Raw genomic sequence first — 14,520 nt, 5'->3', positions numbered from 1 at the left:
TTGAAAGCAAGACAATATGGAGTTTATAAACAAAATCCAAAGAGGAAAAAAATGAAGGTAAGGATCAGTACAGTTTAGATCTCCGAGTATTTCAGAGAGATCACTATAAAGTGGATGCTGAGAGAGTCTAAGAAGGGGGCAGAAGTGTTTGATAAAAACCTTCCAAATTCATAAAAGGCATAAACCTCAAATGCAAGTAAATTAATAAGTCCCAAATATGATAAATAAACCCATTCAAGGCATATCAGATGCATGTGTATAATTAACAAGATAAAGAGAAAAATAATCTTTTAATCTTTAAACAAGAAATATGTATTTCTAAATGGATAAGAAAGAATAACAGCTGAATTTTCACCCAAAACAAGTGAGGGAAAAGGCCAAAGAAAAAGATCTTTTAAAAAGTGAAGAAAAATTTTTTGTGTGTGTCCCAGGTGTGGTCTATTTTAGAGTGCTTCATGTTCTGCTGAATAGAATGTGTAATCATGAATCTGAAGGTGTGTACGGGGTAGAGGGTTTGGAAAGAGGAAAGAGAAAGGGAAAACGATGTGATTACATATAATCCCAAAAAGTTTAAAATTTTTTTAAAGTAATGAATGAAAAAAATTAAAGTAATGAATGAAAAACTGTTAATATAGTCCATGATGTATCCTTCAGAAATGTAAGTAATATCAACACATTCACAAATTACAAAACCTGGGGGATCTGCTTCTGACAGACCAGTTCAACAAGAAAAGCTAAAATAAATTCTTTGTTCTAAAGTGAAATATTTCCATACAAAAATTTAGAACTGCAGGAAGGAGATAAGAATACTAGAAACAGCAAACATCTAAGAAAATACAGAACTGTTCTAACTTCTGAACAGTGACAGATGGAGAGATTAAGAATATCTTCAAGCTCTAAAATAAATTTACCAAGATTTTATTCATACCTCAACTACCATGCAAAAACATGAGTCAAAAGAATTGTTTTCTGATGATCAAAAAACAAAACTTCCATCAATAAAGCCTTGCTGAGAGAATAAAGTATGTCAGAAAGCAGAAACACTGAGGAAGGCATTAAGCCACAGAGTTTGCACTTGCTAACCAATTTTAACTGTATAGAAATAATAATGGCTGGGCAGTGGTGGCACATGCCTGTAATCCCAGCACTTGGGAGGCAGGAGCAGAGGCAGGCGGATCTTTGTGAGTTCGAGGCCAGCCTAGTCTACAGAGTGAGATCCAGGAAAGGCGCAAAGCTACACAGAGAAACTCTGTCTCAAAAAAAAAAAAGAAAAGAAAAGAAAAGAAAGAAAGAAGGGAGGGAGGGAGGGAGAGAGGGGAGAGATCGAGAGAAAGAAAGAAAGAAAGAAAGGAAGGAAGGAAGGAAGGAAGGAAGGAAGGAAAGAAAGAAAGAAAGGGAGGGAGGGAGGGAGAGAGGGGAGAGAGCAAGAGAAAGAAAGAAAGAAAGAAAGAAAGAAAGAAAGAAAGAAAGAAAGAAAGAAAGAAAGAAAGAAAGAAAAAATGAATAATGGCTACCTATGGTAGACAAAACAATGGAATGGTCCCCTGGACAGCAGAGTATGGAAGATGGGAAGGAGGAATCAGTTAAAAACCCTAAACAATGGGGCTGCGCGATAGAAGCAGGCCAGATACTAGCACATTTTTTACTTTAAATAAGGTACTCAAGTTAAATTCTTAAAAAGGTATTTTTCCAAAACAGAAAAAAGTATAATTTTTGAAGTTTTTTTTAAAAAGTAGGAAAGAGAGACTAAGAAATAGAAATCATCCATCCCAAGAAAAACTAGGAAGAAAGGGGTGTGAGAAGAAATTATATTTATGAAAAATAGCTGCAGGTAGGAACAAACAGTAAACATGAAACCTAACAAACAGGTGCTGTGTACGGGGCAAGGGAAGAAAGCCATGAATAGCCCTACCCAGCTGTGATGCATGTGAACCACAGAAATGACCAGCAGGGCAAGGAAGTTACAACAGTGCACTCATGTCCTGACAGAAACCCATACGTTTTCTAACTAGATTAAAAACCAACTCAAGAGGAGGAAAATCCTGCATGGTACTGGAAACCAAGCCAACCGCCAGGTACTAGTGAGGTCATGGATCCTGGGGGAGGACCTGCAACTTCCACTTTACTAGACCAGTACAACCGAGCTGCATTCTAAAGACTTAGCCTTATGTCCACAGATAAGTGACTGGAATCCAAAGTGACTGCAGGTTGAGGAGAATTACTTATCTCTATGCCCTTCAGCTTTGTAGGCCCAGAGTAAGGAGTTAATGGTTTTTAGCAAAAGTATCTTCTAAATGTGTGTTTCACCTTCCCTAGCAGGTACTTTATCTTTTCAGACTTCCTCTCTGGATGTTCTCTAGTTCTCTCTTTCAATATCCAAATTCCTTCCAGTCTCCAATAAAGGTACAGTCTATCCATTTTTGAGTACCTGGAGAAATCACCTCGTAGACATCTGAATACCTACACATTTATACTTTTTCTTCTTAAACGCTTACTGTTAATATTGTTTGCTTTCCCAAAGACTTTTTTGTCAGAGGTACTCTCTAGGTGGTGATACAAGGTATCCAAGAAAGCTATCTGGAAACGAACTATGAGTTCAGAACGCACAGGTCTGAACAACGCATGAATTTTATACAATACCTAAACCAAACTATGAAACAATAAGCTAAATTTACCCACAGAAATTTGACAAAACTCAGTAATTTAAATAATTTTCACTCTCTTCAAATTAACAGTATATCAGTCCTTTATTAGAAATAGCCAGCACAACTTTCAGAGCTCCTATTTCTAAATTCATTCCAAATCTATCTTTGGAGTGATGGTTCCTGTATTGGCTTTAGTTTTTTATCACCACGGAAACCAACCATCATTAGTGTTGTTAGAATTTTTAAAAATACCACTCCACTCAGCAAGCCTCAAATGTTCAGAAAAGTCCTTTCTCACAGGGAGCATGGACGGCAACAGCAGAAAGCCAAGTAAATCACAACACTCCGCCCACAGCACAATCATTCTTGAAAGCTTGATCAACAGATGGCAAAGAGCACAGAGAGTTCTTCATTCATTCATCTTTTACAGTTGAATAATGTGGCAAATTCACTGTGCTGTATCTATAGACTGTAAACAAGCTTCCTTTCATGTCAGAAGCCTACAGGAGATAGAGGTGTGAGAACAAGTTCTGCTGTGAAATATTAAATGATCCACCCACATAATACTTCATCCCCCAATACGCAACTCTAAAAATACCAATTCAACCACCCACTTCAGAGCACTGGTAGAAAAACACCTATGGGGGCATATTTCATTAACAAGCAGATAAGCTTTTGGTCTATGGGTCAAGTGTCAGTAACACAGTTAGCCTTCAAATTTATTACAGAAAAACTAGAGACAGACATGCATTTTAGTGCACCTACTAAGTAAGAGTCAGCAGAGCACTGTCTCCTCAGAGTACGGATGAAGCCACTGATTTAGTCACGTCTAAACACTACAATCACACTCAGCTCAGTATGATGGTCATTATACAGATGTAAAAAGAACAAAAACCCCTCAACGACCACAGTAGGATCATGCCCCATCTGACTGTGACTCACATCAGAGCACACACTTGTTAGAAAGCAATGCTTTGTGACTACTTCCACATTTTTGCATCACTGGGGCTTTCCAAGCAAAGATCACTGGCACTGGGTTAAGACTGAGCAGTCAAACTGTCCTGAAACAGAGCCTTGCCTCTCACCCTAAACCCTATGTTCACATTCCAGGAAGTTTGTGAATGGAGCTCTTTGTTTCTTTTCCCCAAAGAAGGTGCACAAATTCCAGGGCAAGGTCTTCTTCTCGCCATGGCAAAGGGGAATGCTGGGTAGAAGCATACATATCGTAAACAAAACTCCAAGTTTCATAATTGTGAGTATCTCTTTTGGGCTACAAAACCCCAAACACAAGGTTTTGTTTCCCATCATATCACTGCACCCATCACAGCAACCTGAGTCATGTTATGATCAGAAACTGCCTGTCTCTGTGCTACTGTTGTGCACAGGGACAAGGCTTGGGTCTCTAACTGTGGCAAGCCAACATGGTAGCTTATAGAGTCGTGGTTCCTGGGCCGGCAGGATGGTTCAATGGGTAAAGACACCTGCTACCAAGCCTGAGAACATGAATTTGATTACTGTGACACACAGAACTGACTTCTAAAGTTGTCCTCTAACCTCCACCTGTGCCATTACTTACATACACATAAACATCATAGAGTGCTGGTTCTCAGCCTTCCTAATGCTGAGACCCTGTAATACAGTTAGTTCCTCATGTTGTGGTGACCCCCAACCATAAAATTGCTTTTGTTGCTACTTCATAGCTGCAATTTTTGCTACTGTTATGAATTGTAATGTAAATATCTGGGTTTCCTTATGGACTCAGATGACCCCCGTGAAAGGGCTGGGTTGAGACCCACAGGTTGAGAGACACTGTTACAGACTTGTCATGCACCTTTCAGTTTCACAATCAACATACCAGTTTTCAAGCATATTTAATTTGATAAGCAAGTTTCATGCACAATTATGACTCAAAAATATATAATTTCCATAAGCCAAGGACTTACACCAATAGGATAAACTCACATACAGTTAAAAATCCAGATCTTGGATAGCAGCAGCACTGATAACTCAATCTGAACTTTCATTGCAATTATCCCCTCAAATAATAATGCTTTTCTCTCAGATGGAATATTGCTACAGAATATGCATAAGGTTGGAGCTGCATTTTCCATTTCTTTGGTTTGAGGAAACCTAAATTAAGGATGGGAAGCCTCTCGAGAAAAAGCATATGGGAAAGTCACTCCTACTACCGCAATCCTGACTGGCAATGTCATCCTTGTCATCAAAGCAAGTGTGACATTCCTCAAAGTTCAGATGACTATTTGACTGCACCAAACTTCTGCCTTTCTAGACAGGTATGGTGACACATGCCTCTAGTGGACGATCATGTGAAGACCAGCCAGGACTCCACAGCAAGACTCTCTCCGAAAACACATTACAAAACAGAATTACTGGCCACAGAAATGGCTCAGCAGGTCAAGGCACTTGTTACCAACTCTGATGACCTGGATTCAATCTCGGGGACCCACATGGTCAAAGAGAGGAACCAACTCCCACAGGCTGCCCCACATGTGCCAAGGCATATGCATGGGAACACACAAGCACGCACACACAAAATAAGTAAAACGAGGAATTTCTGTCTAAGATACTTCAAAGAATACTAGATAATCTAGTTTATTATTTAACTCCCATCTTACTTAATTCTCACAGCATTCTGTGACATAAATGGGATACATATTTTTTTTATTTTTCTTTAACAAATTAGAAAGCTGAGGACCAGAGATATTAAAGAACTTACTTCAGATAACGGAGATAACAACATAGCTCATGCACTTTTTAACTTTCAACTGGGGCATTTTAAAACTATGGGTCGTTCTTTTTTTAATTAAAGTATTAGCTCTGCCTGCTTACTCTTTTCCAGTTGTAAAGGAACAGTCAGAACGGCTGTACCACACAGTAAGTTCTTGAGCAATGCTTACCTAACATTCCTTTACTGAAACAGTCGTGAAGAATTAATGAGACCATGTGCAAACAGTTCAAAATAATTCATGACCTTATTTAAAATGAAAGTGCAAGGCTGGGAATATAGCTCAGTGTTAGGGAGTTCCCCTGCACTTGAAATGAAGGGAATTCCAGAACCAGGTGTGTTAGTCTAAAATCCAAGCATTTTAGAGGCAGAGTCAAAAGAACAGGCCAGTGTAGGCTACGTGCTAAGTTCTGCACCAGCCTGGACTCCAGAGGAAAACCTTGTCTCAAAATAATCAAATAAAAGTCCAGACTTCAAAACTGTGTTTTACTACTCACTGTTTCCTGTCCCACTTGGCTGCCTCTCCCTCCATTTCCTGTATGGAAGCAAGACTGTGAGTGAGGAGAGCAGGACTGCACTCCCAAGCTACCTGCACGGCACTCCTCCTTAAACATCTCAGAACTCAGGGGTTAAATTTACCTTTCCCTGTGCCTTATTTCTGACTAAACCTTACCTGCCACCTTGCACTGAGATTACTTAACAGCAGACATGAATGTCTGGTAGAAGACTCCTCTCATCAACGTGTCCAATTGCCAACCTAACACTAGATGGCAGTCTGACACAGAGCACAGAGGAAGAGAGCAGGGCTTCAGATTGATAAAAGTACAATTCCCTGTTTCTACAAATGTACAGGAGACCTTTCCCCCCACTAAAAAAAAATATCTTGTGAAATCTGGATAATTCATTATTTTTGTTCATGAGACACTACAATTTGGAAGAAAAATAAGAATTGCTGGGAGCAGCATGGTACACACCTGTAGCCCAGGAGTTCTGGGCTGCAGTGTACTATGCTAAGCATGAGTGGCAAACCACCAGGCTGTTTAACAAAAACAGCAATTATCTTTTGTTTTCATATCTTTAAAATATAATACATTGGTGCATCAACAACCATAGTTTGTGGCTACCGAAGTACTATTCTAAGGAATTTTTTTTATAAAAATTGATGTACTTACTGAAAATCGGTGTATAGACCCATTCATTGCCTAGCGGGTGGAGCACAAGTTGAGCGTAAGCAAAACCCTGAGTTAAATACCCAACAAAGCATTCCAAGCACTGACTGGTTGGATGTAAAATGAACTATTAACAATTCCTATAGCAATGTTCTCTCTCAAGAAAAGAAATACGGCATTAGTTGCAGTGTATTAACGGAAATATAGAAGAGGAGTGGTTTAAGACAAGCAATTTTTGATACGTAAGTACTAGTAAGTATGTTTCCCTCAAATCTTGTCTAGAAAAACAAAAAATAAAGTTTCCAATCAAAAAGAAAAAATTAAATAGAAAAAATAATTAAAAACCAATAATTTGAAAAATAACATAAGACAGTTTGATCAAGAAAACTAAAACCTGGCTTTCTGATCTGGTTTAATTTTTAGAATATTTTACGCAGTTTATAGCCTACAAATCTGAAAGGCAAGAGAGATACTTTTCTTAATATAAAACATAAAAACTAACCTTTTAAAAAGACAAAAACAAATTAGACCAATCTTAAATGTTAAATTGAAATTATAATTTAAAATCAAACCCTTTACTGGGAGCCAGGCACAAAGGTTTTAACAGGAAAACTCAAAAAACCTTTAAACAGCAGACACCTCTAATTAATGCAAACTATTCTGGAGTACTTACTAAAAAGGACAAATTAAAAAAAAATCCCACATTTAGGCAAAGAGACCAATTTAGGAAATATTAGTAAAGTGATAAAAGAAATATATATATATTTATATGATGGGATTATGGGATTGAGAATCATTTACAGAGTAAGTAATAAGCAAGGGAGTACTCTTAGGGTACCTTACAAAGAGCCTGGCTTCAGATGCTGGCTTTATTACCAGTGTAAGCCCTGGTAGGTGTTCTGTCATCACTCAAATGTCCACCTCTCTAAACTGGGACAACAGAACACAACTTAGAAGAGCCTTGGAAGATACTAACCAAGCTTAATATTTCCCAAATGCATGATCTATTGACCAACACATACTGGACAGCCCTTCAATCCATCTTCCTCCATGAATCCAAAAATGTTAATCTTTACTAGACATTAAAAATGTAGGTATACACTGAGCAGTGGTGGCACACGCCTTTAATCCCAACACTTGGGAGGCAGAGACAGGTGGATCTCTGTGAGTTCAAGGCCAGCCTGAGCTACAGAGTAAGTTCCAGGACAAGCTCCAAAGCTACAGAGAGAAACCCTGTCTCGGGGAAAAATGTAGGTACACATGTGTCTATTTCCCGACTATAATTTGTTGGTTTGTCTAGTCTTGTGAGTTAAAACAAAGAAATCAACAAGAATGATAACAAAAAGAAGAAAAAAGAATAATCAAAGTATTCTAAGATACAGTGCACAGAAAGAGAAAGAAAAGCAAGCTGTGAGTAGGTAACACATCATTCATTAATGCACTGCCTTAGTTCGCCTGTTTTAGGAATAAAATATAAAAATTTCCTCCACTGTCATAAATGTTGAGGAAAACACATTCTCACTGCCCTCAGAACAAAATGGCATAGAGTAACACACACACACACACACACACACACACACACACACACATACACACCTGCCATACCTGCACCCCACTCTTGCTTGTGGTTTAGCTTTCTGTAGTTTCAGGCACCCATGGCTTCCAAAGTCCAAAGATATTCAATGGAAAATAACAGACATCAGCAACTGGAGCTTTCAGCTGCATGTAATTTTGACTAGAGTGATAAACCCCATGCTGTCCCAGCCATACTGGACATGAGGCATCCATCATGTAGCAAACTCATACTATCTGGGACATAGCCACTTGATGTTAGTAATCATCTCAGTTATCACATTAATTGTCATGGTATTGCAGGGCTCATATTGAAATACCTTTATTTTATGTACTAATGGCTCTAAAATACAAATTAAGATACTAGCAATTTTATTAAATATGTTGCTGCAATTACTCTATTTTATTATCAGTTATTGTTGACATTTTACTATTGCTGACTTCTTACTACACTTCATTTTTAAATTAAACTTTTTCATAAGAAAAAACAGTACATTCAGAAATACATGCTATCGTAGTCATCCACTAGAGGGCTTGGGATTCACTCCTGTGGATTATGGAGATTACTACACTTAAAAAAGAAAAAATAACAACTTAACAATTAATGTCAATATTTTAAATGTACAAGCTCCATGACCTAGTGAATCCTTTCACAGGATTTCATTTAGTGGACACAGTCAGATCAATAAAACAGAATATTTATTAACAGGGAGCTAATTAAATAAATTATGTACAATTTTAAAAGCAGGCTGAGAGGTTGGGTAACAGCCAAGAGCACTTGCTGCTCTTGCAGAGGGACTGTTAAGTTACTAGCACCCATGTGTTGGCTCACAACATCTTTAACGCCAGTTCTGGGGATCCAACACCTCTCATCTTTATGGGCACAAGGCATATACATAGTGCATATACATACATGCAGACAAAACACTCATACATATAAAACAAAAAGAAGTAAATGTTTTTTAAAAATAAGATAAAGTAGCATGTTAGAGTTGTATGAGAATGGCCCTCATAGGCTCAAATGTGTGACTACTTGATCACTTATTAGTGGAGATGTTTGGATAAGTTTAGGAGCTTTGGTCTTGAAGGATACAGATTCTGCCAGTCTCAATTCATTCTGCCTGCCTGGCCTCTGTAGTTCCAGATGTGGGCTCTCAGCTGCTCTGCTACCATGTCTGCTGTAATGGATCCTTATCCTTCTAGAACCACAAGCCCAAGTAAACACCCTCTTCTGTAAGTTGCCTTGGTCATTGTATTTTATCACAATAATAGAAAGTAAATAATACACACAGAGCTGTGAAAAGAGGGAATTCCAAACTTCTGAGAATAATAAAATAGCTCCAAGATCCATACTTTCAAGTAAAAAAGCATGTTTCAAGGCACAGTATATAGCAGAACCTACAGCTAGATGGCCAGCTGTTAAGAAGGCTGTATCTATAAACTTTACCACACATTCTGTAAATATTTTAGAGATTCAAATAGATACATACTAATTAACAGGGATAGAAAACATAAGAAATTTTAACTTGCATTTGCACTTTTTATCATCCATCTTAAATGTGTACAAGTCAACTTATCACCATTGTGACGAAACACCTGAGGAATATAACTTAGAAGACCAGACTTTGGTTCACGGTTTCCTAAGTTTTTAGTCTATGGTGGCTTTGTCCTTTTCCTATGGATCTATGGCAAAACAATGGTGACCCACCTACATGGTATATTGATGCAAAGGTGGCACAAAAGAATTGTGGGAGTGACCAACCACAATCTGACCAGTTTTAAGGCCCATCCCAAGAAGTGGGAACCTATGCCTGACTTTGCTCGGGTGGCCAAGAACCTGAGACTAGATAAGCCATGGACCTAGAGGAAAACCAAACACCACTGTTCTGCTAAAGAATATAGAAATAAAATGACTCTTAACAATATTCTGCTATACCAATAGATTAGTGTCTGACTCAGCCATCGTCAGAGAACCTTCTCCTGCAGTAGATGAGAACTAATAAAGAGATCTACAACTAGACAATGTGCAGAGTGAGAAAGCTTGGAACACTCAGCCCTAAATGGGATGTCTTCATCAACGCCCAGCCTCAGGGCTCAGGGAATACTGGGGAAGAAGACAGAAAGAGTGTAAGAGCCAGTGGGGACCGAAGACACAAGAAACAGTGCCTTCTGGACACACCAGGACTGACGCTTATCTGAACTCAACGAGACTAAGGCAGAGACTGTGCACGGCCATGCCAGATGGGATCCCAGCACTGAGAGGGGAAGTGGACACGCGTCTTCATCCCTAATCCAGAAGCCATCTCCAACTGTTAACTGTTTGCAAAGTCAAAATTAGTTTTCTCCAACAGGGTATCACTGGATATACAAACCACACTTAGGGGAAGGCCCCACAACAGCAGCAATGGCCAATAAACATGGACATCTTCTATCATCCTAGAGAATGACAGCCTATTACAATTACAGTATTTTAAGAGCTAAGGAGAAATATAAACATAAAGAAATCCTTAAGTCCAAGAGAAATTCCCAAGATCAAAGTTTAAACCAAGAAGGTAAATGACTGAAGCGGTGTTCCAGAGTTGGGATGTTTAGAAGGTAACGCCATTAGAAGAGTCAGCCATTGACAGTGTGACTAGCCTTCTGACATATAACAGAGCTTCCAAACAAGACTGGTGGCTTCTTCTAGGCACATTTTAGCAAGGTTTCTTGTTTGTTCCTCAGAACGTATTTTCAATAATATATTGAAATAGGAGATTCATTTTTCCAAAATATGTTTAGGATCAAGTGTACTAGGGTTTATCTACTGTAAAAAGCAATACACTTATAAAGTGATAAAGAGTATTAACTGAGACAAACTTTATTTTTAACTGTATGAAACAGATTTATTTGAAGAGCAGTATTATTATGTTTAGTTTTCCTATAAATGGTATTCAACCAGATAATAAACCCTTATACAAGCTAAAGCACAAAAAAGCAAGTCAAAAATCACCAACAGGTGGTCAAGCCAGGGGCTACTATACTTCTTTTACTATACAGCTACAACTCAGCTCATGGAAACTGATGTTTCCCTTCTAAACATGACTTAGGCTCAACCACATGAGAAGAAGCAGAACCTGAAGGGAAGCTGGAGAGACCCAGCTCAAAAGACAGAAAACAAAGCCAGACAAAACTGACAAGAAATGGATTTGTCAAGAGGAATTAATCCAAATGGAGTATGGACAACAGATAATAGAAGATTCTGGAATTAACTCATAAGGTGAATGGAGCTGGTTTTCTAAAAATTGCCCCCATTCTCAAACACCTCAAACTACCTGACACATCAAGGTAGTCCAGACACTCATGAGCTTTAGGTGTGGAGGGGACACAGTGAGTTGGTGTTGTACCCTCTAGGGAGGGAGTAGAAGCCTAAGAGTTAGTGGAACAAGCAAATGAAAGCAGTACAGCTCTTCTCAAATGAAGACTATCTCTGTTCAGCAGCAGGAAGGCTTCCTGAAATTTCCCTCTGTGACACAGTCCTCCAAGAGACTGGAAGCCTTCTAATAAGCCTTTAACACTATTTCAGAAAAGTCAAACCCAGCTGAGTGCTAGCCCTAATTCACATCTCTTCCATATACACATTTATACAGCCTTTAATCGTAAAATGAAACAAGAAAAGTTTAGTACTATGATATCTTATCCACCTCAGCAACAAAGGAAATAAAACACAAAGAAGTGTACCTGCTTGCTCAAGATCACAAAGTTCCTAACTTCCTAGAAGAAATGGCAAGAGCTAACTAATGCCTATAATTCCATTCTATCATGCTTACCAATAGTAGCTTTGTTTTTATTTTAAATCAAAGTCCTAAAAGCTTTCTGGCCTGTTATATAACGCCAACAATTTAAACACTCTTCTCAATTTGGCTATAGATCTCTAGGCTACTATTTCTCTTCCTGATGTATATGAGATGTCGTCACAATGTTTATTACTTGCAAAAGAGAGCTCTCAAACTTGTAAAGACAAAAACAAAATAAAACCTACAAAGTAAGTTTACAAAAAAATAGTTTACCTCATTGTAAAGGTATGCAAACAAATCACTCAAATATATAATAGTCACAAAATGAAAAATATATTTAGTAGTGGATTCTTGAACAGCTCTTCTGTAGCAAAATTATCATTTGTGGTCAGAATGAGAATGGTCCCCATAAGCTCATATATTTGAATGCTTGTTTTGCAGTTGGTAGAACTGTTTGGGAAGGATTAGGGGTGTGGCCTTGTTGGAGGAAGTATGTCACTGAAGGTATGCTTTTAAGTTTCAAAAGCTCATACCATTCCCAGTGACTGACTGATTCATTTTCCCTCTCTCTCTCTCTCTCTCTCTCTCTCTCTCTCTCTCTCTCTCTCACACACACACACACACACACACACACACACACACACACACACACACACCTTTCCTGGTTATTGACTCAATATGTAAGCTCTTAGCTATGGCTCTAGTTCCATGCCTGACTGCTGCCATACTCCCCACCATGACGGGCATGGACTCAACTACCCTTTGGAACTATGAGCTCCAAATTAAATGATCTCTTTTATAAGTTGTCTTCATCATGGTCTCTTCACAGCAACAGAAAAGTAACTAAGACATTATTATAGCTGAAATCTCAAAGACACAAGTATATTAAGCAAACAAAACATCCTTTGTTTGGTGTCTTACAGTCAATAGTCAAACAGTCAAATGTTAGAAATCTCTGTTGCATTTGAAACTGTCAATTATTTGAAATAGAATATCCTGAGCTTTCATAAATCCTATAGATCAAACCCATTAATTAGGCTTTAAGATACAATTAGGAAAAGTAGCACACTGTGACACATATCAATCATGCCTGGAAGACTTCCTTCTGGACAAGGCAGAGCTAGACTGGCAGGTGGAGAACTCTACACAGTGTGTAGAAATCAAGATCCTTTTCTATTTGTCTATCATTCAAAACAAATGAAGAACAGCTTTTGTTGCCCTGGGAAAACACAGCTTTTAAAAATAATCACAACCTGCCCCCTTTAAAGTTTCCATTTTTGACATTAAGGTGCTGGTAACTTATCACAAGAGCAAAGTATTTCATTTGATGCCAAGTGAGAATGCTGAGGCCAATAGCAACCAAGACACTTGAGAAAGAATTAAGTGGGAGCACTGCAATCTTTCAGATTTCAAAACTCAAAATGAGTGATTCAAACAAGGTAGTGTTAGCAAGGCTACATAATTCCAGAAGACAAAGCTACTTTACAAACTCATGGACATATGAACATGACTCATAACAAGGCAGGGGAAGAATTCCCTAACTCATACATGTTAGTATGGTGATTAAAAACTTGGCATCAAGTACTGATCAACAGAAAAGAATAAAAGATTTTTATATCAACCAGTAAGTATCAAAATATCACAAATAATAAAATATCAACTATCACTTATCTCAATTCAGAATGTAGGAAATATTTCAACTATACCTGTATACTGCCAAATTCCACGTTCTCATAATGAAAATGTGCACATTCAGCCATCTTTGGAAAGTGTCCCTTGGTGAAGGGTAACCTAAAATACATGAAAGTAAATATGAAACAAAGATATTTGACTACTCAAAATTAGTATAAATACCATGGATTTCAGAGCTCATGCAAGCAAAAATACTTAATAAGCACATGCATGTGAGCCACAAACATTCACACAACCTTTACAGAAACACATGGAACCAGATGAATACTGCATTGAGTGTGTAGATAGGAACCAAAAATGAGACATTGAGTCTCTTAACCTTGCCCCAAGTCGATGCTCATAGAAAAGCCAGACCTTTGGCAAACTAACCATGAACTGCCTGCTTCTATAGAAAAGCAGGATTCATAACACAAAGCACACCAGACTTTACCTGTGAATGTTGTCACAGCCCATCAGTCCGGGAGTGCTGGACCTGGGTACAGAATGAACATTTTATCCTTATCTTCCCTAGACTTACACTTGAAACTTATTTCCCTGTTTAGCCCTCCTTTACCAAGGGAGAAGCTGGATTTCCTATTAAAACTATGTGGGAAAGACTGAGGTATTACATGTAACTTTCAACTCTAGGTATCTCTTTCAGACTTCTGAAAGGCAAGCCTAGGATTCCATAATTCAACCAATAAAGCTGATTTTCCTTAATAAATGTGATTATGCATTAGAGGTACAGAGGCAGGTCTAGATGTTCCTCTTAAACAAATGAAACTTAATAGGCAACAATGTAGAAGGATGGAAAATAAAGTGTATTTTTAGGAAAGTGGGCTGTATAAAGACCTATTCAATTCACTGTTGAATTACAATGTAGGGCTTAACAGTATAAATTGTGACATGCACAGGAAGACCTAAATAAAACATTTCCAAGAAAT

The 14,520-nt window shown here is 38.2% G+C and overlaps 1 protein-coding gene across 1 annotated transcript in view; it reads right to left on the bottom strand.

Annotated features, from left to right (window-relative positions):
• Positions 1-14,520, bottom strand: part of Arhgap32 (Rho GTPase activating protein 32) — a 227,941-nt gene that overhangs the window by 97,704 nt on the left and 115,717 nt on the right. The window contains exons 4-5 of the mRNA XM_036192477.1: positions 14,028-14,069; positions 13,612-13,696 (exon numbers count right to left, since the gene is read on the bottom strand). Coding sequence (XP_036048370.1) covers positions 13,612-13,696; positions 14,028-14,069 — 127 coding nt within the window. The remainder of the gene's footprint in view (positions 1-13,611; positions 13,697-14,027; positions 14,070-14,520) is intronic.

This window comes from Onychomys torridus, chromosome 7 (assembly GCF_903995425.1).
Source record: "Onychomys torridus chromosome 7, mOncTor1.1, whole genome shotgun sequence".
Classification (NCBI taxonomy): domain Eukaryota; kingdom Metazoa; phylum Chordata; class Mammalia; order Rodentia; family Cricetidae; genus Onychomys; species Onychomys torridus.
This window is presented reverse-complemented; position numbering and strand designations above follow the sequence as displayed.